Raw genomic sequence first — 24,571 nt, 5'->3', positions numbered from 1 at the left:
AAAGGTTATGATGGTTTCTGTGAGAAGCTTAACATTGATCCTTTTAGCTATCTGATTTTCCAGGAGGGAAAAAAAGCATAACAACTTTGAGTTAGGCATGTGATTTGGTGTGAAAATTCTCATGATTAGTTTTAGAAGATGGAACTCGAAGTGAATTTGCTAAACTTTTTTTCTCTCTTTTTTTTTGGATGAGTACTTTTGAAAAGAAATGGATTTTTATTTCCCACACAGTTTATGTTTTTCTCAGTTATTTTACTTTTTTTCCCCTTCTAATGCAAGTCAAAACTGTTACAGAATTCAAAAGCAAAAATCTGTTATGTTGAAAAGGCCATGTTGTGAAATATATCATAAACACCCTGTTAGAGCAGTGTCTCCTAATTAAGGGAGAGAGCTCCTGGGAAACAGCGAGCCTGTGACACAGCTCAACCCCCTTTGATCCTCTGTTGAGTTTTTAAAATCATTGCCTGCCTAAACTTGTCTGCAGCTTGTTACACATTTTATCCATCTGCTGCAAGAACAAAAATAAATGATTTATAATTCAGTTGAACTCCAGTTGTTCCACGTATCACTGACTGTGGAGTCTTCAATAAGAGGGAGAAGAGAGGAGGAAAAGCCAAGCAAAGGCTAAATGGAGTCAGGCACCCTGGAAAAGGCATTGCTTTTGGCTGTAGGGATTGTATAGGTACTGAGTTGCAAGTTCCGTGAGTGAGTTGCAGGTGTTACTGTAAAATGGTTAGGAATTTTTGGGTGAAATGTAGTTCAGTCTATCCATTGTCTATAAACTGAAATCAAAGCACTTGTAGGGGTTGTCTGGCTTTAATCCAGACAAATATCCAGGTCTCGGGTAGAATTGTGAATGTGAATATTCGAATGGGTTTGCATTGTGTTTTCCCCCAACCTACTCATAGCAAGGTGATCCAGGCAATTACTTGGTGCATGAAAGTTCATGTTCAGGTTTTATCTACCACTTTGGATGAGTGGGTGACCACATCCAAGCCCTGCAGGTGGCTGCTAATCACTGCGTTAATTCCCTCGCTAAAGTAAAATCTTGCCTTGGAAACTTCCTCCATCTTTATGGTTGTGATTACCAACCCGTCTGTGTCAGAGTCTCTTGTGCAGGACCACGATGTTTGCCTGAGCATGGTGCAGTCAGCCACAGCATCCCGGAGCAGTGGGATGGCTCTGTTGGACCAATTAGGTGTTAGCTCGTAAATCTAATAACAAGAGGAGCTAATTATTCCCTATGCAAATATCACAAGGCTATGTTCTGTTGATTTTTAGAACAGATCAGCACTTCATTTTAGCACCCATATGTTTTATCCGTGTTGGTTAGCTATCACTCCTGGATACCTGCATCCCTCTGAGGGCTACTATTGTCATGAGTCTTGTTCCTGAGATGGAGGCCGATTTCATTAGAAGTCAGAGATTCATTTGCTGTTGCCTGTAAATAAATGGCAGGTTAAAGATTTATCTAGTATCCAGTACTTACCCATCTGAGTTTATCTCCTTCCATGTCTGGGAGACCCCCACTGTCACAAGTAGTTACAAGAAGTCTCCTCTCAGTGGCTTCTCTGGTGCTGTGATTTACCAGTAGCAAATCTTCAGTGTGCTGAAAATGTGTTGTTGGGAGCATGTAATCTCTTTAGGTCTATGAGAAAATAAGTTGCACAAAGCAGAGTGGCTTTGCCAAGGGCAGGGTTGGAAAGAGGAGAGTCAGTGAAGGGAACAGCTCACCTGGGAGGTTGGGCTATGACACTGTCTGTTCCTTGCCAAAGATTTAATGCATGGCAGGGAGCTGTACCCGGGTCCCAGTGGCTGAGCCAGAGGCCGGTGGCTGACAGACAGATCCTGGAACAGTCTGTGCCCTGAGCACAGAGTTTGTAACAGCCATCAGCTTTTAAAATGGCTTTAGTAACCTACATTCATTCACTGCCCTTGTAAGGACTGTAATTCTTAGCACATGCTGAAGCTGCTAATAAACCTGTTAGAAGTGTATGCAGCATAACTCAACTTCACTGAACAAAATTATTTGGCACAGGTGTTTTAAAAAGTAAAGTCTTATTAAGTCACTGATCTCATCTGTAAAAGAGCTGCTCATCAAACAAGGTGGGTTTTCCTTAGTCCTTGCTCCATTTCAAAATCCAAAATACTGGAATTCCCACTACATTTCTCTGGAGACCATTTCACAGGTAATACACATTGCTGCTGAGCTTGTTTTCTTGCAGCTTACATTGTATTTACCCTTTTATGATATGATTGCTTTTAGACCTATCGATTCAGCAAGACACTGGTATTACTTTTTGAAACTTCTTTTTGCTTCTTTTTGGTTGTCTCTTAGTCTAAAATCTGCAACTATTTAATTCTTTCTTCCTAAAGCCATCATCCTATTTGTAGGTTTCTCCTTCTTCTCAGAGTTCCTAAAAGAATATCTGTCTTGTGATAATGTGGGAAGATGTATGTCGGGCAAAAAGGCATGTTAACTTTCTGCAAGTTATGTTTTTATTTAGAGTTTAGATGAATTTTGAGAAAACATCATATTGACATGACACCAGTGCTTTTGTTAAGTTGCTTCTGTTCCCAGCCATTTCATACCTATAATATTCCACCTCCTCTGTTTTGTTTCTTTTTTTCACTTCTATGGAGGGTGAAACAACTCTGTGTTGTGTTGCTCTGTGGGCAGAGAGAGCTTTTTCAGAGCCTTTCTTCAGCAATGCATTTGAGATAGTTGTCTGCCATGGGCTGGTACTGTATCCTTTGGGCCTCTCGCTTTATTCACTCAAAACATAATTCTCCCCAAATTGTCCTCCCTTCAATTTTCTCACCTGGACAGGCTAATACTAAGGATGTGGTAGTAGTTGGGACCAGGATACTATTTGAGATTTTTGATTGCAGGTTGTTTTGTACTTTTTTTTTTTACCAGGTCTGTTGACAGCTGTAACCAGAATGTGTGCACTTCGAAAAGGTACTTGTGTTCCAATGTTCTGTGTTTTTATTTCTTTATAAGGTTTAGAAATTGAATAAAAGCCTTCCAGATCTCTGCAGGAATATATGTAATTTGTCCATCATTTCTGGATTTCTAGTGGTATTCTCAATGGGTAGAAGTGCTTTTTCCATTTTTCCCTCTCAGTTCTAGACATCTTACGTAGATAGTGTGTCGACAGGTGTTGATGGACAAGCAATTTACAGTAATCTCTTATGGTGCTTATTCTGTAGCTCCCTGAATTATAAGTGACATGCTGGCAAAGCTGAACAACTGATCACCAGATACTGGCATAGTATTAAACATGGCTTCTGAGGCTGCTCAGAATTTCCTTCAGCCACTGTCTTCTTGGATGTCTCAAATATATGAAGCTCTCCAACAAGCAGGAGACTCTATATCTACTTCACTGCTGAATTTGAGTGGAGTGGGTCGTAAGTCAGAAGAAGAGAGGAAGCAGGACTTGGAGAATAATGGAGGAGTTTATGAGGATTATTCTGAGGAATCGGAGGATGAACAAGACCTGGACCTCTGGGATGAGGAATATTTATATCCTAGAGAAGATGGTTACATTGGGGGTCCTGATCTTGCTTCGCAAAACCTCCCTCATGGCTCCGACTTGGGTCCACAGAGGCAAAAACGGGTTAAAAATACCAGCACCTTGCCAGAGCACTGTGTTGAAAACACCAGGTCTTTGACAGCCAATGGATCCTACTGGACAAGTGAAGATCTCCAGCCACTTGATCGGCTTCCTCCCATCGCTGAGGAAGAAGGTGAGCCCTCTATGAGGATGGGAGGTCATGAGCACAACCTCAGCTTGGGTGACTCCTTAAAAAGTAATAATGACAAGGCAAGTTTTGCAGGTAAGCAGCCAGCATGCACCCTGACAGTATTACCCAGACCGTTCTTTTCCTGGTATTGATTTGATTTAGTTGCTAATCTGCTCATTATGTTCTGTGTTGTCTTTGTTTCCCCACAGCTAAAATAAAACTCCCCAAATCCCAAAGAAAAATCTAACCTTTCCAGTTCTTCTCTCATTCGTGAGACTAATTTCATTGAAGTAAGTGGAAATCTCCAGGGTGAAAGGCTGTGTATTAGAAGGCAATCAGGCCCTGTTGCTGCAGCAAGGAGTGTTTTGCTCCCCCCCGTTTAGTTTCTTGTAGAAGGACCCTTCAAAGGGAATGTTTAGCCTTAAGCCTTTGCTTTGAGAACCATCTGCCTTTGCGTCATTGCTATTAAAGATATATATAATCTCAAACCTTGTTTCTTTGTGCCAGCAATCTCAAGATGTTACTGTGCCATGTGCTGTGAAATGCTGTACTAAAAAACCAGACATATCTCATGATTTTATGGATGAAAGGCTCCCAAATCGCTTTCCTCCCCTCCCACCACCCCCACAGGCTTTTCAAATAAGACTGAAGAGGACAGCAGGCAGGAGATTATGGAAAGGAGAACTGAGTTTCATATTTTCAGTTTAAAATAGGCCTAACTATGACTTCTGATCATTAAGTGACAGGAACAGCTTTTCAGACGATGGCGTTCAGGGCTGAGTTCAGCCTTGTGACTTGTACTCCCTCTGTATCACCATTAGTGATGCTGAAAGTTTCCTGAGTCACAGAGGTCCGATGGAGATTTATGTCCTGACTACACACAGGAAAGCTGCAGTCCTGCTGGCACCATCCTTGGGTCTTGCTGGGATAAAGTTGCTCTTTACAAACATCCCAGGAATGGGGATAAGGGAGGAAAGGGGAGTGGGGGGACTGGGTCTGCAATATGGAGCTGATGAAGAACTTGACTCACTGAGAATTTTCAGAATTTGACTTCAAATATCTAAATTATCTTTTTTTTTTTTTTTTTTTTTTTTTTTTTAAGCAGGCAGTAGATGCTCTTGAAAATGTGTGTTTTATTATGACCAGGAGCTTTTCGTCACTCTTGGCTTCTAGGAAAGTCTTACATATTTAGCCTTTTCTATGCAGACTGTGGAAGATCAGCCTGTTTGTTTTTGAATTTAATAGGAATATCAGACTGAGAGGGTATAAACCTTGACGGTGTTCTTTAATGAATGTTAAAATTAGCTCTTTTCTTTATTACTATTTCTCACAATGTTATGGCCATGGAGTAAATAATTAAAAAGAGCTTTTGGTCTTGTTGTTCTGTCTCCCGAACTGGGACTGCTTGTTTAATATTCCAAATGAACCATTGCCAGTTCTCAGGTTAAGTACCTCGGAGCTGTATCTCTTGGAGTCCAACCCCTACCTTCTGGTATCCTTATACATCTCCTGTCTGATATCCTACCCCAGGGTTTGTTCATAGGGATCAAGTCAATGCTGCTGCAGGGCTGGATTTACTGTGTGTGCTTGGATTATGTTCCTAGTGTGTGTACAGAAGTCATGGAGCAGGGCAAATAGTGTCCTTTCAGGCAATGCTGGGGCCAGGGATAATCTTGACAAGTGCTATCCCGGGCATACCTTCCTCCTACAGAGTCTGTACACCCTCAAGAGGGGCTGTTAGAGCAACTCACAGCAAATCCTGGGGCTCAGCCAGGTGCCAAATGCATCATTCCAGTGGTAGCCTCCATATCTTTGTCCTGTCTCTGGACTACTGATAGTGGATGGGAGGAAAGGAGGTGAGCTCTTAGGGAAATGGGAGCCAGGAATGGGCTGCTGTCACTGTCAGAGCTGCTTATCAACTGCAGGCTTGTCTGCAGGGACATCTGAGAAAGGGGGTCCTTAGGAGTGTGTGATGGACCAGATGAAGTTTCCTGGTGAGAGAGATTTAGAGTGACAGACACATGCCAGAGTAACCCATCACTGCAGCTAAAGGGGAGGGCCGCCCTGGACCTCTCTCCCAGCTGAGAGCAGGTACTGATCGAGTTGCTGTTGGAGTCCCTCTAAATACCTATTGGCTTTCCTTCTCAGTAAGCTCTCTGGAGCCATTGTGGACTGGAAGGCTGGCCTTTCAGGGCTCCCCAGCACCTACCTTGCTGCTTTCTAGAGCTCTCTGCTTCCACATGGAGCATTGCATAGCTCCATTAGGGAGCATTGCATAGCTTTTTACACCAGAAGGAACATCATTCCAAATGCTCTGAAATAGGCTTTAATCTTTTAATCTCTGCCATGCACTGCACAAAGCACCATCCAATGGTTTTAATACTTCATAGTCATAAAGTTGGTTGTTTGAGGGTTAGAGGGCTGGGAACTGATGCTTTTTTTTTTCAGAAAAAGTTGTATAATGGGAGAGAAAGTGCTGAACTGTGATTTGAAAATGTCTTCCACAAACTCTTTGATGTGAAAGAACTCGTTTTGCTCTTCTAAGTGAACTTTCACTTCCAAAACACACATGCTCTTTATATTTTATTTTTCAACTCTTTATTTCCTCTTTTCCCTTTAGATTCATTCTCTAACATCAAGAGTGTGAACTCTTCTGATGGTAACCTAGACATGCAGAGAGACTGTAATACCCTGGCAACTTAAAATTTCAGTCATGGATTAAAATGATCAAGAGAAGATATTTGAGGTATCCTTATTTCTGTTAGCTTTGTTACCTAACCCTGAGTGACAATGTAAGCAAGTGTGTGGACTTGCTGACATTCAGCAAAGCCATTTAGTAGCATCAGAACAAGCTTTGAACATTTTCCCTTTCATTTGGTGGTTCCCCCCCTTCATTTCTGCAAAATACATGTTTCTTGTTTATCCTTATATTCTTTTCAGAACATTGCATCTTGACTTTATTTCACTTAATGTACCACATTTCTCTCCACAATAGAATATTTTAAAGCTAAATTGGCACAAAACAGTAGCAAAACTGAATGCTTTTTGTTGCCATGGAAATATTTCTGGGCACTTACTGAAGACCTGGTTGCCAATAGTAATGTAACAGAGAAAATAGATATGCTTCATTTAGCAGCCACTGGTGATTAAAGAGCCACAGAAACTTGTTACAAGGTCATTCCAATATATAGTTTATTGGGTTTAGGGAAAAAAACCCCACAGCTCTAGATGAGAATAATTTTCTTTTAAAAGAGATGCAAACCAAAATCCAATAGATGTTCCCTTCTGTTAAACTGACAGCATACTTCTGAGATGAAATAAAATAAAGTTGTAGCTAAAAACCATCATTACCCCTTCTCCTTTTTACCAAATATGTTTTTGATCATATTTTTGCCTCCCAGGAAATGTTTCCTAACTCCCAGAGTAGATTTTCTTAGGCTCTAAAGCAGCATGCACATTGTTGAAAACCATTTTTAGTCTTAGGGATTTAATAAAGTGTTTGAGCAATGAAATTTTTGGGTTCTTGAGTAAAACTTCTGTCAGACACTGTGAGGCATGCTAATCACAGGGTGCAGGTTTGGCTGCTGCTGAGCCCTGGTCTGTAATTAAATGATGTTAGTAAAGTTGTAGCAAGGTTTCCAACAAACGCAGGAAAAGTTTTTACCTTTGGGTGCTTTTGATTCACAGCTTATTAATGAAGGGAGTTCAGGAAATATTGCAATGCCAGGTGTTTGTTTTAAGAAGTTAGTGATGGGAAGGCAGTGCATGCAGATCCCTGCCACCACTTGCAAATAATGTAGTTGTGAATTTTAAAAATACAGATGAACTTGCTCTTGCAGACCCGTGTCCGTTGTCTGACCTCTGTGTTTCTGATAAACTGTCTCACATTGCAGAGCAGAGAGAGACCAGCCTTTGCATCCCCCTGTGGCTTAAATCCTGCTGCTCAGCTGACTGGGGGTGGCTGGCAAGAGTGTGGCTGCCAAATCCATCATTTCACATTTGGTTTAAAAAATTGAGAGAAAAAAAAAAAAAGCACAACAGCAGAGCAATAAACCACATCAAAAAGTAGTGCACTGCAAGTAGAGGGGTAGATGTGACCAGTCCATCCTCTTCCCAGCATGAATCTATAGGGAAAAAACCAGTAATAATGAGAAAGGTGAAGAACAGCACTACCTGTGCCATGAAAGAAATGGATTTAGCCCACTTCTTCCTCAGGGCCTATGTCCTTTGCAAAGAAAAAGCCAAAGTGACCAATAAGTTAGGAATTTCAGCAGACACTGCCCTGAAGAGGCATGGGGACAGACACAGCAGCAGAGCTGAGTTTTCTGAATCAGAGCTGAACTATTTTTGCCTAGCAAGTTCTGTGATGGAAGAGTCTCCCGAGCTGTCTGACACTGTGTTCATAAACACTGGTGTAATATATAGGTGAGCACGACACTTCAGCTGCAAGAAGTCCTTGGAGATTTTCCCCCATCAACTAGACAATCTCAATGCTAGCCAAAGATGGCATTTTAGTTGCACTAAAATAATTTTTGTGACCTTGGAATGCTAAGAAGTCTGACATCCTAATAGGAATCTTGCCTAGATGGGTGGATAGTGCTCCTCAATACATGTACAAGGAGAGGCCCTAGGAGTTTTTAAAACTAGAAAGCACTATTGCATCTAGTTACCTTGGCCTCCAGCTTCACAGGGGTCATTGATTTTTGCCACTAATTGCTGTGGTAAAGGAAATTATTCTTTCTGCTCTATATGAACACTCCTGACCTCAGTAAATGACTTTTCCATGGGGGCAGGAAATCCTAGGCAAGAAGTGAATTTTCATTAGGTCCTATAAACCCATATAGCAAAATATACCCGCAACAAAAAGATACTGATTATGTGATAAATTAAATTTCTGCTTGAACTTGAGACTAAAATAGGTGGATGGCCAATCTCCATGTAAAGAAGTGAAATGTTTATGGATTTTATCACCTGTCTGGGTATGGAGCCAGCCAGTGTTCTAGCCAGAATGTAGCCCTATAAAAATCAGTGCCTGTACTCCAAGCAGGACACTTAAAGAGGCTACACTGAGTCAATAGCACCACAAGGAGTGAGTGAAGGAAGGCAAAGGCAGACAGTGGAGAAAAAAAAAACTTCACGGAAAATACTCCTGGCAGCTCGAGTGGGGTGAAGCACAAATGTGACGGGGGACATGCATCTGGTCTCTGAAGAATGCAGTACAAGTCTGCAGCTTTATGAAGTGAAGTGCAGACGTGAGTTTGCATTGAATGCCTTCTCTCTGGGAAATTCAGAACCACTCAAAGTGTTTGTGCACAGACTTCTGTCCTTGTGAAGGTGGTACAGTGTTCCTATTTATATTTGAAGTACTCCTTTGCCGTTCTGTCTCTTCAGTGTTTCAAAGTATAAGGGATCTTCATCCATGACACCAGAAGTGAGTGGTGATGAGACTACACAACAGCCCTGAAAGGAGGGTGGGTTGCAGTGTGTCAGCTTTACAGCTGGGGAAACGAAGCCAAAGAGTGGTTCAAACCACAAATTTTCAAAGATGGTACCATTGCCAGCTATGTCTCGGGCCTGTCAGCATTGCTGTTCATCCTCAGTCAGGGATTTTGGACTACAGTAGATCAGTAGTATGGGCTTTCACCAAGTTCCTTGCTTGGTGGGCAGAGGTTCCTCTTGCCTGTCTCCCTAGGGGCATGAGAAGGGATGATCTGTTCAGGAGTACTTGTCATCTCCTCTTGTCATCTAGAAGGTTGCATAAGCTGTATGGAGAAGGATGTATTTGGGAGGATGAAATGGATTTGCTGTTCAGAGCAGTTACAGAACAAATTGTGTGTGTGAGCGTGTGTGTTTGTGCATGTATTTTCTGATCCACTCTTGCTAAGTGACATCCTCTTCCCACTCCCCATATGGCAGTTGCGACTCTATCTTCCTCTGGGAAGGTTGTTTAGGACTCAAGAGGCTTCATTTACCAATAAACAGCATCTTGGCAGCATCTGGGAAATGCTGCCTCTCTCCTAGAAACCCTACCTCCTCACCTTCCATCTCCTACTACAGACGAGGCAGGTGTGAATGATCTCATTGTGTTGTGGTGGAGGTTACGTGCAGGCATACTAGCAGCATTCTGTGCAGAGCTGGGACATAGTATTTCTGTGTGCTGATACAAGCAGTAGTACTGATTGTCTTTTTTTTTTTTTTATGTGTGTGTGGGTTTTTTTGCATTGCAGTTGTTGCTACTTTGGCCTGCATGTGCTTAGTGAAAGCATGGATAATTCATCTCCCGTTCCCTCCTGACCTCTTTGCATTGCTTAACAGCACAAAAACCACTAATGTAAGCTCAGATGAAACAGGATCACTCTGCCAAAAGGTGAGGTGGTGTCGACCTCCACTTCTTGCCAGATTGGAGTGAGGATATGACTTTCTTGTGCCCAGTTAATCTTTGGCTGTTGTGAGGGCCTGGTGGTAGCAGCCATCATTTTGTGTGGCCTCATAGGCTCCTGAAATAGGTTTAGTAACCCAGGGGGAAGACTGCAGTGAAAGAAAATGGGGAGATTGCAGTCATGGAGGTAAAACTGTGCAGTTTTAAAGACAGTGGATGTTCTTGTTGGGCTGTCGGGGCCTTCCAGGTAACGAGGAAGGTGTGTTTGGACTGTACCTCTGCAGATGCTATTTGTGTGATTCTCGTGCGGTTTTCAGAGATTTACTTAGGGAGGCTTCATCAGTACCTATTTGTTGACCAACATGAATGACTTTGGTTGAATCTTAGGTCAGTCTATAGCAAAATCTGTAGAAAATCCCTTCTAATAAAATAGGTCTCATGGCATCATTGCCCTGCCTAAAAGTTCCCTAATGTCCAGGCAGGTGCTCCCCTATCTAGAGAGCTCAGTATCCATGTGAGATAAAGCATCCCTGGAGAGACTCATTGGACTGTGCCTGAGGATTTGCCCCACCCCAAGCTGAGCACTTGGAGGCATTTCTCTCCTCAGGCTGGGAGAGATTCAAGCCCATACTGTCTATACAGTAGCAGCATAATCTGTGTGGGAGTATTTTCCAGCAAATAGTATGAGAGTGGTGGTGCTGCTGACGAGAAAGCCCTGAATTTGGATTAATGAGAGCACTGAGGTTTGCTGAAACTCCGTGTTGCAGGGTCAGTTTTGGGGTCTAGACTTATTGCCATAAATAATGTAGCTATAAAACCCTTTGGCCTGAGTTTTACAATTGCCAGTAACTGATGTAAAACTGCAGCTGAGATACAATGTCCTTCCCCTATCACACAGTAGCGTTGCTTCCCATGCCTGGCCCCATGAACAAGCCACTGTGTGGTGAACTGGACCAGCCCATTCCTTCAGCCAAGAGTTACCAAGCCTTCCCTATTACTTTTGAATGAGGTGAGTTGGCCCTATGATTGCTAAAACTGAAACAAGAGGAAGAGGGGAAGGGGAAGCAGAACAGGGTTTTCCCTTTTGGATGACTGCCTTGGTCCTGAAGGCATGTGAGTCTTGTTGCACCACATCCTCACCCTCTGCTGCTCCCAAAGTTGGTGATTTTCCCAGGAGTGCTGTGGTATCAGAGGTGTTACAGCAGTGGTAAAGGGGGACTGTGGTGAATCAACCCTCTGGCAGCAAACAAAGTTTCAATTAGAAAAATCAGTGGGAAAATAGATGTCTGCTTTGTTGCAATGCAGTTGTTATCTGTAGCAAATCCAAACAAATATCCCTTCGAGGGAGTTCATTTCCACCCTGTTAGTCAACCAGCAAAGGCTTGTGGGTGTGAAGCTGGTGGTTGGGTGCTATGAATGGTATGTGCATACGCTGAGTCTCACAGGTTGTGAGTGTGGAGTAGTGAAACAGCTTTACAGAGGAACAAGACTCGGTGACCTGTGTTTCCTAAACGTTTCCTTGGCCAGTTTGATTCCTGCTAGATGAAAGGACCTAGTGCCCATTCAGAGAAACTTCCTTAAATGTATTGGAGGAAGCTTACAAAATGACTCCCTTGCATTATAAGAAGTCAAGCAAACAAATAGAAGAGGTGATGGATGGGGAACCTGAAAAGATTCAACCCATTGTGGTGCAAAAGCTGCCTGGAAAACTGTCATAAAAATCATATTGATAAAAGTCAAAGTTATTTCTTTTGTTGGAAAGAAAGGACAGTGTTTTCTACTTCATCAGCCATTGGCATCCAGCAGTTTGTTTAGTTTCCAAGTCCATGAGCATTTACAGCCCCACACCCCAGAGCACACACAGCTACACCTGTGCCCTGCAGTGTCCCCGGTGTAGACGTGACATCTGCTGACAGAAGGTGCTTTTCTGCCTCTGCAGCTGCATGTTTTCTACAAACAACCTAACCTGTGCTGTCAAAGAAGTGTAGGCTGACTCATGGATGTAACTGCATCCACACCAGGGGGTTTCCTGGCTTAGCTGTGTCTCCTATAGTGTGTAATCTCTTTTTTCTTCCACTTCTCCACAAATCCTGCGCCTGTGCTAATAGAACCTAGTGGCACAAATGAAGCCTGACTCATACTTACTCCACATGTAAAATGTAAAGTAGGTGATTGGGAATATCAGGGACAATTGTGGTTCAGCCTCCTGGCTGCCATTTCCTATAGCCACAGAAGAACCTTAGACAGCACAGTGAGAATCAGTTTGAAGTTGAATCCCATGTGCCTATTTCTGAAGTCCAAATTTGGAAGTAGGAAGAAAACAACAGGAAAATATGTTGGTTTTCATGCTGTTTTCTGTGGGCAGTTCTCTATTTCTTTGCACAGCAGTGCACAGAATTGGAGCGTGTTGCTCTGGCTGGTGTGTTGTTCCGCTCTAGAGGTGCTTGATGGTCAGAGAGAAATAATGTCTTCTTCTTTCTGATTCCTCTCTGACTTTTTTGTTGTTTTGCTCTTTTTTTTTTTTAATTATTTTTGTTGGAAATATCCCCTGGTTTGAAGGCTTCCAAGTTGTGATTCTCTCTGCCTGCATTGCATGCAAACACCTGAATGCATTTGCCTCAAAGGGCTTCCCAGTTGGTTTGGTCATGGGGTGAAGACAAATGAAAAGGTGTTGCAGAAAGCAGGGCACTGTCAGTTCGACACTCAGCAGAGAGGGGCAAACCTCACCTGTAACACTGGACACCAAGTGGTTCCCTAGTTGTTATACTTAGCAGGAAGGGACAAAAACACATAGTGGTGGGTGCAAGGAGAAAGCTCATCTGAAGACTGTCTTCTCCTTGTTAATAAATAATCGGTGGGTTTTAGTCAGTGGTGCCTGGTCACTGTGCTCAGTCTCTTTGGCCATAATTGCATGTATAGAGGCATGGTCTACTCTATAAATTTTAAATAAATTTGGAGTCTAGGGGAATGGTTTGGATTGGGTGCTCTCCTCAGTCAAGCCTGTAAATCAGGTAGTTGCATTACTTCGTTCTTCAGTTTGGACTCCCAGTTCACGTGGCTGTGACAGCAAGAGCAAGAAAAGAAGACTCCAAACTGATGACAACTACAGAGCTATAGTTGCACAGGAATTGGTGGGAGCAACTCCACTTGTGTTGCTGCATGTTCCCTATACAAAATGTTCCTTCTTTTTCTGAGAAGCTTTAACAAATCCCTAGTTTGTGGCAGACCTTTCCAGTTTTCCAGAAGGAAAGCCCTTTTCTTTCTTTGTGCGGTTCTGGGTTTTGCTGAGGTGGGAGCTGTGGCAGATCACTTTTTCTCTCTGTCATCCTGATAATGAAAATTTTAAGGCCAGGCCTGTGCGACTGTTTCTCGAACAGGAAAGAACATGGCAACGAGTGCTCCTGGGATGCCCTGAGTGTATGCATTATGCATAGATGCACTGATATTGTCTGGTTATGTGATCAAATACGTTTCTTTTGTGCAGTATTTCTGTTTCCTTCAGGGCTTGGTGATGTTCCCATTGAAACTCTCACTGACTTCCGTAGAGCAGAATCAAAACCTTTTAGACCGAAGTGGACACACAAGGGCAGAGTTAAATGTATAGGAAAAACAGAAATTTGGCATTTGCACAGTTTTCATTGTTCAGACAAAATGACTGTTGTTTGTTGCTGTTTTGTTTTTTGTTTTTTTTTTTTTTTTTACCACACAGGCACACAGGATGTATGCAGTACATCTATACTTCACACCTACACTACGTATTTTATTCAGTAATTTTTTTTCCTTAGGTAAGCTTGGAGCAAATGATAAGTTATTCTTTTTACTTGGAACACTGCAGAGAAATCTTGAATTATTTATTTCATGCATTTTAGCTTAGTGTATCTGGATGCCTGTAAGCTAACTTTGTAACTGCTTGGGTGTTTGAAATTTCTGAATAAATAGTGGTAGTTTGAAATACCTTCCCAGAAAAAGAGGTCACCCTCCTTCCTCCCCCACTGTCTCCTCTGGGGGGAAAAAAAATAATCCCACATGCCTCCTTATGAGCAGTGGGAAGTTGATTTATAAAACAGATGCTGCATAGAAGTAATTGAGTTGAAGTTGCTAGAAATATGTATATGCTACACAACATCTGCAGATCTCAAGATATATTCATTATCTTTCCAGAATTTAGATCATAATTATGGGTCCTTTATTTAAGTTTCCATGGTGATATAGAAAATGTTTCCCCCTTGTCCTTTGCTAATCAGGACACTTGTGTATTTGAATGGTGATCGTTTTCCTCTCCCCTGGGTAAAGTTACTTTTATTAATACAGAGATATTAAGTTGACACGGAGCTGTCTGCTGCTCAGGCACCGAATCAGTAGCAGACGTATCAAGGATTTGCTACAGATTCCCCAGTGCCACTGTTTAATTAGCCTGGATGCTTCCAAATGTTTGTGAGAAATAGCAGCCACTGTCATAACATGTGATGCAGTCGTGCTTTGGGGATTGGTAAAGTTGAAGTCAAAGTCAAGCAGCCAATAATATATCAAACCAGGCCAAGCTCCTCTACTCCATCCCTTCACCCTTACCTGCCTGTCCTAGGGAAAGGCCTCTGCTGTGTCTTGCAGGGAGTTGCAATTGGGTCAGTGCCCTTACATGAGCAGTCCAAGGGTGCTGTATCCATGTGGCCTTTCCAAAATTTCCTATAATGCTCAAAATTGTACATCATGTTAAGGCACATTTATTTAACTATACAACCTTGTGCCCATGGACCCAGGATTTTAATGCTACAGTTGTTTTAGAAAATGGTGAAAGATGTGATTTAATTACTAAAGATGCTATTTTACTCAGGATTTTTGCCAAGCTGTTTAAGTGAAAAGTGGACTTTAATTTAAACTAGAATAATTTTTATTTTTTTTTATCTTAACCACCCAAAAGATGCACATATAAATAGAACTTAACCGCTTTTGCCAGGCATTTAAATAAGTTTTGTAGAGCTTGCACGAGCCTCAGGTAGTGAAATGCACGTAGTTGGCTGAAAAGGAATGCTCAGTTTTATGTGCTTTGATTATTTGAATAGATCATAGCACATTTAGGCCACGGGGTTGTTACACCTTGAAATAACTTTTATTTAAGAAAATTTCAAAGAAGCTTATTTTTAACAACCTACATAAAAATAATCATTTTTTATGGTAGCTGTACACTGACCATTTACAAACTAATGTCTAAAACGTTTTTCCTTTCTATCAGAATAGGAACACTTAGCTTTTTCCTTCAATTGAGGACAATTTCCTAGAAGGAACAGCAGGCTTATTGTCAGAATGGCAAACCAGACCAGAGGGTCTGATGTACCAGCCTGGTGCTAGGAGAGGTTGGCTTTGGTGCTCCCAGCATCCTTGCTCTGTCCTCTCTGCCCAGGGAGTGCTGTCCTCTGTGCAGCAGCAGGAATATTTGTGGAGCTGTGACAGCATTTGTCATTAAGTTCATGTTGCAGATTTTTAACAGACCCAGCGCAGTGTGTAAAACCAGGATCCAGTTTCCCCACCTGTAGCTGTGTGGTTGATGTGAGGTTCGAGGTGGAAAAAGGCGCTTTCCCTCCCAAACCAGGCAGTGTCCCTGACACAGGTGCCCTCCACCCCTTTGCCTGCAGCGCCCGTTTGTTCAGCTGCTGGGGTTTGCCGTGGTGATTATCAAAGCGGGTCTTGGCAACCATATCCTACACTCCATGCTCCAGAGCAAGCGGTGGCCTGACCACACTTGACAGCTGGCTTGTTAACTCACATGCCCACAAACATGACAAACACCCCACTGCTCCCTTCCCCATGCGTTGGTGGGTCAAAATGTCCTGCTGTTGTGCGTCCCTGATGCTGCTGGCAGGGAGATCAGCAAAATGCCTCTGTGTTTCCATCCTGACAGAGCAAGGCCAAGTGTATATATAGTAAGCACTGAACCCTCCTTCCCCCATCTGGCGGGTATTCACACACTAATGAGGGTACAGTCATCTCCTATGCAGAGCACGTGTTGGCAGCAGGAGGGGAAGGGCATCACAGGGACGCACTCAAATGCGTATCTTCACTTTTAAAGGTTATAATTTACATTGGTCTCCCGAGTTCGTCTGCTGCTGGCAGATGGAGTCGGCGGTGCCTGTTAGCCACGTGCCATATCTGTGTGTTCGTGGTACTACCCTGAGCAGGTTACATCTGAGCTGCTTTTTCTGTGTGAAAGAAGTTTCGCTCTCCACCTTAGCAGGAGCTGCAGGGGAACGGAAGCGTGGAAAAGTTTTCAAGTCCTTTGCTTGCTACTTTGTCTTTGCACGTGCCAGTTGTTTTACAAGTGGTTTTCTGTGTGTTGTGTCTTTGTGTTTGTCTCTGTGTGTATCTTCATTCATGAAAAAAAATATATAGTTTAACATACCGAGTTGGGGGACGTCTAATAATATGTACACAATATGACATTCACAGACTTTCCAGAGGTTTCAAGAAGTAGCTGATTCTCAGGTTCATTCTGCAAACCTCCCTAAGCCTTTGGTCCCCTTTTTCTCCCCAGAAAGTTCACCTAAGAGCCAAAAGTCTGCCACGTCCTCTGGCTTCTTGGCCGAGGGCAGCAGACTGTCCGAAGCCCGCGTTGTGTTTTTCTCCCAGTGACCAGTTACGGGGAGGATGAAGAACAGTCAGCATCTTCAGGCAACAACGATGAGGTGATTAAGCAGTTTGAGTTCTCTGTGTCATGCTCACAAAGTTTTCTATCAGAACTATCTGAAAAAGCAACACCAGCAGGAGTGGAGCGTAGACCCAAGTTCAGGCACTTGCCCTCCAGCCACAAGGAGAACAGTACAGAGGTACCTGAATGCAAAGGAATTGTTTGCATGAAAAAGGCTGAAGAACCTGGACTCTAAGATCTGTAGCCTCAACACAGGGAGGTTCTTTTCTTGCAGAGAACAAGTCCTGGTTCTTGCTTTCTCTCTTACTAAACTTGGTTTCCTGATTGGAAATCTGCAGCTAAAATACTTAGAGGGAAGAGTCTGAATCAAAGACTTGCTGAAGTCCATGAAGATCTTTCCATTAATTGTATACAGTTATCAAATTCTGTCTCCTTAACCCACAGGGATTTTCATGGATTTTTACTGGAAATTTTACCAGAGTAAAGACTGCAGGACTTGGTTCTAATTATTTTTCATCTATACCACCATCTCTTTAGAAAGCTTTTTAGCAGAAGTTAAATGCCTCTTTTGTAACAACTTTACAAACACAAGGTGAACAGTGAATGAATTATGCTGTATAATTTGCCAGTGCATACGCCAAATGTCAGGCAATGACAGAAACTAAAAATTTATGGCACAGAAGGGAGGAGTTTTATGATCTTCCATGGATTAATGTAATGACTCTTTTATACAAACAGAGATGAAATGCATTTAAAAACATAGCCATTTAGAAAATTGGCCTCAACACATTCTAAAATCTGGAGAAGTTCATTAGAGGGAAGGGCCATGAAAGTGCCCTTTGTTTTTATTTCCATAGAATGTTTTAATTTTGAATTATAATTGCTTGATTTTAATGCACCCTTGACTTGGAGCGATCATTTGAAGATACGTCTCTCCATCAAACTCTTCCTCTGCAGGGTTGCTCTTACATTTCTTTTTGGAAGTAATATTAATACTGGTTAAATAGCTGTTCAGAAACTCGATGAAACCAGGTGTTGAAGCCTGCTTTCACTGAGAAATTTGGTACTCTCTCCCATTCCTCACTAAGCTCAAGATTAGTTCTTTCGTTACAGACAAATGCCTATAAACTAATCCTTAGGTGTGCCAAGTCACCCTCAAATCCAGAGAGGCTTCTGAGCATGTAGAGCTGCTGTTACTGCCTGTAGAGTGATATGTGCACACACCTACAGCTCCTGATATGAGACCTTCCTTTGGGAGAAAAGTGGTTGGGGTAAATCCTAGATAACTCCACATCCTGGTGCCCTCCAGTTACTGATCTGAGAACTTCATATGTGTGAGAGTCCATGTTGCCCCCTGGCTGGTGCTGTGATCACAAAACATAAAGACTTGTGGGAGTAAAGCCATCATTGTGCCCCAAGGGTGTATCAAACACCGTCCCAGCGGAGCAGATTCTCTGGCCTGTCTGGGGTTGGAGGGAAGAAGGATCTTTGGAAAGTGCTGAGTCCAGACTGGGATCATGGCATATTCAGACTCTGCCTGAGACTTCTCTTCTCCTCATATTCTTTTAACAGACCTTTTAGACGTATTGCTGGCAGTTTTAATTTCTTACAGAAGCAGAAATCTATAACAAACTTAGGAACAGAGTGAAGTTGAGCATCTTGTAGAGCCCTGAATAGCTTCTCTCCCACTCAGCCCTGACATACGGCAAAGTCTTCTCACATCATGTTCTTACAGGAGATTTTCCTTGACCCTCTGTGTCTGTAATCGATGTCGTGACAGTCTGCACTTTGGTCTCATTTGCCTTTAACTTTTCACCTGTTAAAAAAAAAATCTTTGTAGTAACCTGAATAGATGTTGGAAAGAGGAGTGCACGCTGCAGGAAGGAAGTGTTTGGAGGATGCTCTGGGGAGATGAACGGCGTGAATGCCAGCTCTGCCCACAGCCTCTCTGCAAATCACCCTGTTAATAAAGAGCCTATTTTAGTTCTGGAAACATGGAGTCTTCTCAGGCTATTACCCAGCGTGTGGTAAATTAAACAATCTTGGCCTGATTGCATAATGTCACTTGAAATTTAAGATCCTTTTTCTCTTTAACCCCTAAAATTTACAAGCCATTTTTGTTTAGATTTATTGTAATTAGATAATGATTCTACTCCTTCGAGGCTCTTCTAGGAAGTTTTTTAGCACTTTAATGGTGGCTCATCTCAAAATAACCAGGAGCAGGAGCACTGCTTGGTCTCCCTGCATAGGGTTTGTTTTGTCTCAGTGCAAGGGGGCACCTGGTGCAAAGGGTACTGCAGTGATTTGGAACTGGGGCTGTAGCAGGGACCAGGCAAGAGGACTTCTGCTGTATGAGGACAAATATGCCTCAGTCTCACTAATTTGTATCTCTGCTGCTGTTACTGTCTTTTAGGAAGTGAAGGGTTGAAGCTGGGAGCTAGGAGTACTTCAAGTCCAGAAGTACCTAGATCCATATTGAAATCCTTTTCTCCTCTGGACCATATTTAAACAAGTTCTTACCTTTCATCATGAGTTTTTCTTTCACTTTGGAAAATCACAAAGAAAAGACATACTTTTATTTTTTTGTGTGTGTGTGAAAGGACAGGATTTCCCAAGATTTCACAGAGAAACATGGCCTCGGTCAGCACAGGTAATAGGGACACATAAACTCTTCATATGTGTTTCTTGTTGGTCGATGACCTATGTGGTGTCAATTTAGTAAGATCTACCAGGCTCTGTATTTTAGCTCTGGCAGTGTGTTTTAGGAAGTGATGAGACCTCTCAGGACATTTCTTTGGCACACTGTAATCCTTCATAAAACTGAGAGATTGTGTGTCATTTAAAAAAAAGAAAGATACTGTAGATTAGCCAGAACATTTACCTGCCAATGTGAGGGTGGACTTCACAGTATTTTCTAGCCTAATTTTCAGTGTTTGATGTGCCAGTATTTCCCTCTGTCTTTGGAGATATCCCAGTTCCTGTTACAGCTTGATTAGGAGGCGACGCTCATTCTTTCATCTGACAAAAGTCACAGTTTCTTCACGACCAGTTCTGCAACCTTAAATATAGACTTTTCTGATTTATTGGTAATTTCTGTTCCCCAGTCATTCCCCTTGCTCCTTCCTTGTGGACACATATGACACGACAGGGAAAGTTTGGGGGACCGGATTCTTAAGAAAAGTCACACTCTTCTGACATACAGTACTATCTGCCCTTGATCTTAGAACTGGCTGCTCTTCTCTATGGGGACTCTTGGCTAATTAAAGTTCAGATGGTTAGATAATGCTGTCTCAACCTATATCCCTGATGCTGTGCTGTTTATTCATGTCAGGTATTCATAAGACAGTTGACATTTTCTTCCTTAAAGATCTCTCAGGTAAATTACAGGCATTTTACTGCTCTGACCTTTTCCTTTACAGGAAGAACTTTTGTTTTCACCGTTTATTTTGTGAATATAACGTTAGAACGGATGTAATTGGAGAGGTGTAGTTGTTCTAGCCTGTATGGTTGGGCTATTACCTGTAATGATCCTCTAATACTGGTATTTATACGTGATTATCTCTTACCAAATTACTTTAAATTTAAAGAAAAAGCCAGACTACTTCTCTGAATGGTTTTGGTGAATCACCTTTTCCCTTCCTTTCCCTGAATACTACATTTGCTTTCCTAACACATTCATTTTGCATTTTGTGCCTGAGTCTTAGGAAGATGGCTTGCTCTATTAATATATTTCTGGAGTTCTCCTGTTATGAATAGACTTTTATGGCTTTAATGTAGTTTTTGAAAATTCCTCTATTATTGATCTAGATATTATCCCAGCAGGAGTCAAACCCACAAGACAATTGTGTGAGGATAATTTCTTACTACAGAAGCATTTTATTCTGAAAGCCTGCTGTGTGGTGTGTGCTTTGATGGATGACCCACTGTTTAAAATGTGTGTTAGGCATTGGCTTGCTAATTAAATGCCTTAAGGAGCGCTGGTATCCATTCAGTCTCAGTAAATGTGTGGAATTTCTGTTCTTTTATTTCTTGCTTACGCTCTTTCTGTTTACTTCTTTCTGTTTTCTGACTTTGTAGAGAAGAATAGCAAAAAGTCAAATTACTTTCTACCCTCGCTCAAGACTTTCAGCTTAGGGCAGAGGCAAAACAAAGAAGGCTTTTGGGCTCAGGACTAGTTCTGCCAGATGGGAGGATGAGGAGGAGAAGAAATAGGGTTTGCATTTCAGAAGGGAGTGAGAAGAGCACTCACCTGGAATTTGAGAGAGATGAATTTGGATCCTTCTTTGCTCCTGAAGGACCATCTCCCATGAGGAAGAGGAGATAATTACAAAGCTGTGAGATGCTCTCATACTCCTCTGTTGAAGTGCTTGTGCTGGAAGCATTTACTGGGAGGGAGAGTGTGAGACCATTCATAGTGGAAGAAAGGGGATGAACTTATTCTCCTAATTTCTGAGCTGTTAAATTGAAAGGGCAACCAAGGAGAGGGGCAAGGACTTCTGTACACCTCCAGGAAATGTTTCCTGAGTATAATCCCCATTCCCCTTGTTGGATTTTGTGTGCGTGTGTGTGTAGCAGATATGCACTAGGAACACCACATTTGCTGCTAAGGCCAAACATAGAATTTGTTCTACTCAGAAAGATTTGGGCTTTTTGTTCTAGACAGAGGAATGTGTAGAGAATCATAAAATGGGTCAGGCCGAAAGGGATCTTTAAAGTTCGTTTAGTCCAATGCCCCTGCTGTGATCAGGGTGCTCAAAGTCCCATCCAACCTGGCCTTTAACACTTCCAGTGGTGGGTCATCTACAGTTTCTCCGGGCAACCTGTTCTAGCGGTCTCACCACCTCATAGTAAAGAATTTCTTCCTTATATCCGATCTCAATCTACCCTCTTTCAGTTTAAAACCATTACCCCCTTTCTTGTCACTACAGACTGTGGTAAAAAGTCTTTCTCCCTCTTTCTTATAAGTTCTTTCTAAGTATCAAAAAGCAGCAATGAGGTCTTCCTGATACTTTCTGTTGTCCAGGCTCTCTCAGCCTTTCTTCATACAAAAGGTGCATACAAAACCCCCTGACCATTTTCATGACCCTCCTATGGACCTGCTCTAACAGGTCCATGTTTTTCCTGTGGTGGGGACCCCAGAGCTGGACTCAGAACTCCAGGTGGGGTCTCATGAGCGTGGAGTAGAGGGGCAGTATCCCACTTCCTCAACCTGCTGGCCACAATGCTTTTGTTGCAGTCCAGAATGCAGTTGGCTTTTTGGTTCATCCATCAAATCCATATCTCTCTAATTTAGAGACAAGGATGTTGTGTAGGACCATCTCAAAAGCCTTAGAGAAGTCAAATTAGATGGCATCTGTTGCTCTTCCCTTATCCACCAATGCAGTCCCTCCATCACAGCAACCACCAGTTTGGTCAGGCAGGTTTGACCTTTGTGAAGCCATATTGACTGTCACATTCCTGTCACATTTCTGTCACATTCCTGACATTCATGTACATTGCCATATCTTCTGGGAAGATCTGTTCCATGATCTTTCTGGGCACAGAGGTGAGACTGACAGTTTGGTAGTTCCCAGGGTCCTCCTTGCTGCCCTTTCAAAGGATGGGTGTGAAGTTTGCCTTCCTTTGGTCACCAGAGACTTCACCTGACTCCTGTGACTTCTCAAATATGAAGGAGAGCAGCTTAGCAACTGCATTAGCCCATTCCTCAGGATCCTGGAATGTATGTCATCAGGTCCCATGGATTTGTGTTCAGGTCCCTCAGAAGGTCTCAAACCTGATCTCCTAAGATGGGTGGGGCTTCATTCCTCCAGTCCCTGCCTTGAGGTTCAGGGACTTGAGAGGTGTGGGACAAGCAACTGAGAGTGAAAACTGAGACAAAAAATAGTTGTTGGGTACCTCAGCCTTCTCCATGCCAGCTGTCACCAGGGTCCCTGTCTAATTTGTCAGGGAATAAAAACGTTGATTCATCTAAACAAAAGTAAACTAATAGTTTTCTACGAAACACAGTAATTAATATTATTTTTTTAAGATTTAAATTGGAGACCAAATTTGAAAGAAAAAGATTGTTCTGTAATAATGACCCTCTTAAGAACAAACAAGGAGGTGTCTCTACTTGAGCAGGGGAGTGGACAAGATGACCTCTGGAGGTTCCTTCCAACCTCAACTCCTTCTGTGAGTCTAAACCCCAAATAGCTGTGCCTGCAAAGGAAGTAATTCTGTTTTCATTGCTGTCATCAGCTGTCTGGAAGCAAAACTTGTTTTCTTTCACTGTAACTGCTCCTTGCCTCTTTGAAAGTGATGGAGGCAGAATCTTGCTCTTTGTGCTCCTAAAGCAAGGCCCATCAGGAGATGCATTAGGAGAAGGAAGGACCTTGTTTTTTTCCTGAAAGTGCTTGCAGGCCACATCCAAGGCCAAATCATGATGTTGTTTCCATCTGTGTCCCTGGACATGTAATTATCTGTGCTGCTCCATCCAGAGAGCTCTCACCGGTGCTTTCAAGCGCAGAAAAGATCCCTGTGTTCAAAACAGAGACATCAATGGTAGTAGAAAATGAATCTGTGGTGTGAACCAGAGAAGATTATTTTGTTCTCATTAATGAGCCTAACTTTAGCCCATGGAGTAAGTGTGTAGGAACAGATGAATTAAAACTAATAAAAGCAGGCAGGAAATTAGGGAACAGAACACATCTCCCCTCAGCTGTCCTTTGGGCAATTTTGCCCAAACATGGGATTTGGAGATTCCTGCTTGGCTTGTGGGGCTGGTCATGCTCACTCAAGCTCTCAGAGGGGTGATAGGTTCATGGTGGCACTCTGTTATCTCTGTGAAAGTCCTTTCCTCACCAGCACTATGCCCTTGAGGACAATGCCAACTCCTCTCTTTTCCTCCTCCTTCTCCTCCTGCATGGAAGGAAACTGTCATACCCATTCATCAGGCCTATGCTGTGCTTTTCTGTAGTTTGTCTGACCTGTGTTTTCATGGAAGAGATTGCTTTGGGACTGCAAAGCAGCTCCAAGGCACTTGAATATCCCAGATACTCCATTGATAATTGCATTTGGTGGTTAACTTTGTCAAGTAAAGGCAACTGGTTTCTCAGTTCAGCCCTGTGCCCTCCATCAAATGCTGATTTAAACAGGATTTGTTATTTTATAGATTCAGCGCTGCAGTACTCAGAAACTGAAACAAGAGAAAAAAAAAAGAAAAAAGAAAAGAAAGGAGAGAAAGGCACATTTTGAAGTTATAGGGGGAGGAATTTGTTCTAATCCCTCTGAAATTATTTTCTTGCTGAAAATTGTTAGATCTGGATGGACTAAGCCAACTGAGTTACCAAGACAACCTATCCTATCGTGGAGATGACCATGTATCTGTTGATTCAAGAACAACAACTGGGAATAGGGGCACTGGGCAGCATAAAGGGCCCAGGATGGAGCCCAGCATCAGGGATGGAGTTAGCCGGGCAGCCACGGAAGGACGTTTGGAAATGGAGACAGCACCTGCCAACCAGGGATTGGAAGTAAATGATGCTACTGACAGCTCATCGGCTTGGAGCCCTGAGGTACTGTGAATTGTCATTTATCACACATGGTGTAAGCTTTTGGAGGATATTGGGGGCCAAAAAGTGTTAGAGGAGAAATGAAGTGAAAAATTGATCAGCGCAGCCCAAGATAATGGTACTCCTGTGTGCATGTGTGGGTGAACATACACCCCTCCCTTTGTGTTTCCCCTCTTTCTGGTATTTTACCTCTTGCTACTAACACTAATTCACAGAAGCTCTTTTATTGCCTGCTTTCTGACTGCAGTCTCTGAG

The 24,571-nt window shown here is 42.6% G+C and overlaps 1 protein-coding gene across 1 annotated transcript in view; it reads left to right on the top strand.

The window, feature by feature from the left end:
* The first annotated feature begins 3,284 nt into the window (after positions 1-3,284).
* The window catches only part of SYT16 (synaptotagmin 16), a 38,836-nt gene continuing 17,549 nt past the window's right edge, over positions 3,285-24,571 (top strand). The window contains exons 1-2 of the mRNA XM_018082266.1: positions 3,285-3,750; positions 24,063-24,319. Of these exons, the coding sequence (XP_017937755.1) occupies positions 3,285-3,750; positions 24,063-24,319 (723 nt within the window). The remainder of the gene's footprint in view (positions 3,751-24,062; positions 24,320-24,571) is intronic.

Source organism: Manacus vitellinus, unplaced genomic scaffold (genome assembly GCF_001715985.3).
Source record: "Manacus vitellinus isolate BGI_N305 unplaced genomic scaffold, ASM171598v3 scaffold_6_pilon, whole genome shotgun sequence".
Taxonomy (NCBI): Eukaryota; Metazoa; Chordata; class Aves; order Passeriformes; family Pipridae; genus Manacus; species Manacus vitellinus.
This window is presented reverse-complemented; position numbering and strand designations above follow the sequence as displayed.